General features: G+C 49.4%; 1 protein-coding gene across 1 annotated transcript in view; it reads left to right on the forward strand.

Moving 5' to 3' along the window:
- The window catches only part of MYT1 (myelin transcription factor 1), a 71,816-nt gene that overhangs the window by 64,461 nt on the left and 4,348 nt on the right, over positions 1–3,007 (forward strand). The window contains exons 19-21 of the mRNA XM_027881560.1: positions 970–1,191; positions 1,929–2,020; positions 2,840–3,003. Of these exons, the coding sequence (XP_027737361.1) occupies positions 970–1,191; positions 1,929–2,020; positions 2,840–3,003 (478 nt within the window). The remainder of the gene's footprint in view (positions 1–969; positions 1,192–1,928; positions 2,021–2,839; positions 3,004–3,007) is intronic.

A 3,007-nucleotide genomic window follows, 5' to 3' on the forward strand; every position in this document is an offset into this window, starting at 1 on the left:
GGTTGGATGAGGAGGGAGGAAAGAGGTGCCTTTTGGAGAGCCAGTCACCTGCTTGCCAACAGCACAAGTTGTGTTGGTGCTTCCACGATGCTCCTCGCAGCTCCTGTGGGTTTCAGCCGGCCATAAACAGCAGCAGAAGTGCGGGGGTGGGAGGGCTCATGTGCTGCCTTGATGGTAATTCCCACTTTATCCCCTTGTGAGCGTGGGTTGATCTTGCCACGGAGGCAGGATGTGAACCAGGAGGAGGAGGAGAAGGAGGAGGAGGAGGAGGCAAGTGAGGTCACGCCAGGCTGCGTGATGGCCGAGTGATTCGTCCTGTCTGCTGGGGTACAGGCTCAGAAGCTCCTCGGACACCCTCCTGGCAGGAGCAGGTTTACAGCTCTTCGTGCACAGGTCGCAGCCTGAGCAGCTCCTGGCTCAGGGGGAAGGGTTGTGTCCCCATGGGCACAGGCAGTGCTCCTAAACTGTGCTGATTGTGCCAGTGTAGGGTGATAAAGTTAATGACCCTGGGTTCCTCGGCAGTACCGCCATGCAGAGCTGGCTGTACATGTGTGATGGCTCAGTGTGAGTGTGTCAGCCTTGCAGTGCCTCAGGATCCCATGTCTTGCAGCCCAAACTGCTGTCTTTGTCCTCAGTGAGGTACCAAACAAATGATTTTTGACTCCACCGGGACCTGCTTTTGCTGTGTGTGATGTGACCTCCATCCACAGCCTTTCCTTCTGCGGAATTCTCCTTGGTTCCCTTCAGCTCCTTTGAAGGAGCAGTCGTAGCTCTTAATTTCCCATCTGCCATTTCCATCAACTAAGTATCTACCCCATAAACCTGAGACGAGACCCAAATGCAAAAATGCTCTCTTCAGAAGCTCCCCCGCTCCTGCTCATCCCTAATTTCCTTACCCCTTTATCCGTTCCTTCCTCTACCTTCCTCTTTATGGCCGGGCTGTAACTCTTGGTGATTCCCTGTGCCCAGGTGTCCCGTTCCTGGCTGCGTTGGGCTCGGGCACATCAGCGGCAAATACGCCTCTCACCGGAGTGCGTCAGGGTGCCCTCTCGCAGCCCGCAGGCAGAAGGAAGGATCGCTCAACGGCTCCTCGTTTTCCTGGAAGTCGTTGAAGAATGAAGGCCCAACCTGCCCTACTCCAGGCTGTGACGGTTCCGGCCATGCCAACGGGAGCTTCCTCACTCACAGAAGGTAAATCCTGGCTGGGAATCAGTGTAAGTGTGACAGCATTGCTGGGAGCTCGCCCACCTCCCTGTAGGCGCTGCTTGAGCACCGTTCAGCCCTTCACGTGGGGCTCAAGAGCTGGTGATTTTGATACTGAGGTCAGTCAGTCCTACTGCACAGAAGAAAGTGTTGTTTTAACGTTCACAGAATCACAGAATGGTTTGGGTTGGAAGGGACCTTACAGCTCATCTTGTCCAACCCCCTTGCTGCTGGAAGGGACACCTTCCACTAGACCAGGTTGTTCCAAGCCCTGTCCAGCCTGGCCTTGGACACTTCCAGGGATCCAGGGGCAGCCACAGCTTCTCTGGGCAACCTGTGCCAGGGCCTCCCCACCCTCACAAGGAAGAATTTCTTCCTAATATGTAATCTAAGTCTCCATTAGCACGTTAGAAAAGCACTTGAGCACCACAAACAGGGGCTTAAAGCCCATGCCAGCCAGACTCATCTCGCCTTCCTCACCTGGTGTACCCTGTCTTTTAGGAAACAGTGTGTTTTCCAATCTTTGCTTAAAGAAAATTGCTCTCACTTTATAAATGGGGAGTTTTGTGGCATTATTCATAAAGCAATTTCCCCTGTGCCATAAAAAGCTTTTAGAAGAACTGTCTCACAGCGTGAACTCCACCAAATGGCGTGTGCTCTTGTTGGGAACACAAGCACCTATAAATACTGAGAGTTTATGAAACCCATTTTTACTTGTTTTTCAGTTTGTCAGGGTGTCCAAGAGCTACTTTTGCTGGGAAGAAAGGAAAACTCTCAGGGGATGAAATTCTCAACACAAAGTTCAAGACCAGCGACGGTAAGGATTTTCACTCCTTTGCCTTGCAGGTGTGTTGGGGTATTGAGCCTGTAGATCTTTTTCTTCGCAGACTGAGGAGATTTCAACAGCTGAAATCTGGCCACAGGTTTGCAAAGATGTTATGTGTTATGATAACCCATTCCTTGGGTTTTCTGGGTACTGGGGGTGGTATGGTACCAGCCCCACTCCCTGAGTCACACACTTTGAGGCAGTGATGATAAAGAAGGCAAAAGAATTAATGCTGAAATTAAGATTTTTTTTTTTTTTTTCAAATATTCACTGGCATTTTTACAAATCCCTTGCAGTCATTCAGCAATTTTCACCTATTCAGGGCTTTTAATACTGCGATATTTCTGGATCTGGAATTTTGTTAGCGATGGCACTTTGCTTTTCCAGTGCTATTACTGAGCTTTCTGTGGTATTTGACAAGGTTCAAGCTTTGAACTTGAGTACTTATATAGTTTGGAACCTATAAATACCTGCACTCTTCTGGAAATATTGCTTTATTTTATGAACCTCGTAATTTCTAATCAAGACGTGCATTAGGTTCTTAAATGGCATCTTTCCAAACTTGGGACTGGAGAGGGTGACCTGATTGTTCAGGACAATCAACCTTGCTGGGTGTGGGGATGTGCTGGACTGCAGCTGCTCCGCTGTCCTTTGCTTTTGCATTTGCATATTGACCTGTTCAAATGTCATTGAACTGTGATGATAAAAACCTTAACTTAAAAAAAAAAAAAAAAAAAAGAAAAAGGTAAAACCAATGCAGGTGAGATGTGCAACCCATTTGCTGACTGTCCATGACCTTCCCTCCTGCAGTTCTGGAGAACGATGAAGAGATCAAACAGCTGAACAAGGAGATCAGTGAGCTGAACGAATCCAACTCGGAGATGGAAGCGGCCATGGTGAAACTACAGTCACAGGTTGGTGTGCCTGGACGAGCCCCCAAGCCCAAGGGGAACATGGCCAAGCCCCCTTGCTGGGTGG

This window comes from Empidonax traillii, unplaced genomic scaffold (genome assembly GCF_003031625.1).
Source record: "Empidonax traillii isolate 1590-97213 ecotype Southwest subspecies unplaced genomic scaffold, ASM303162v1 scaffold91:size2966241, whole genome shotgun sequence".
Taxonomy (NCBI): domain Eukaryota; kingdom Metazoa; phylum Chordata; class Aves; order Passeriformes; family Tyrannidae; genus Empidonax; species Empidonax traillii.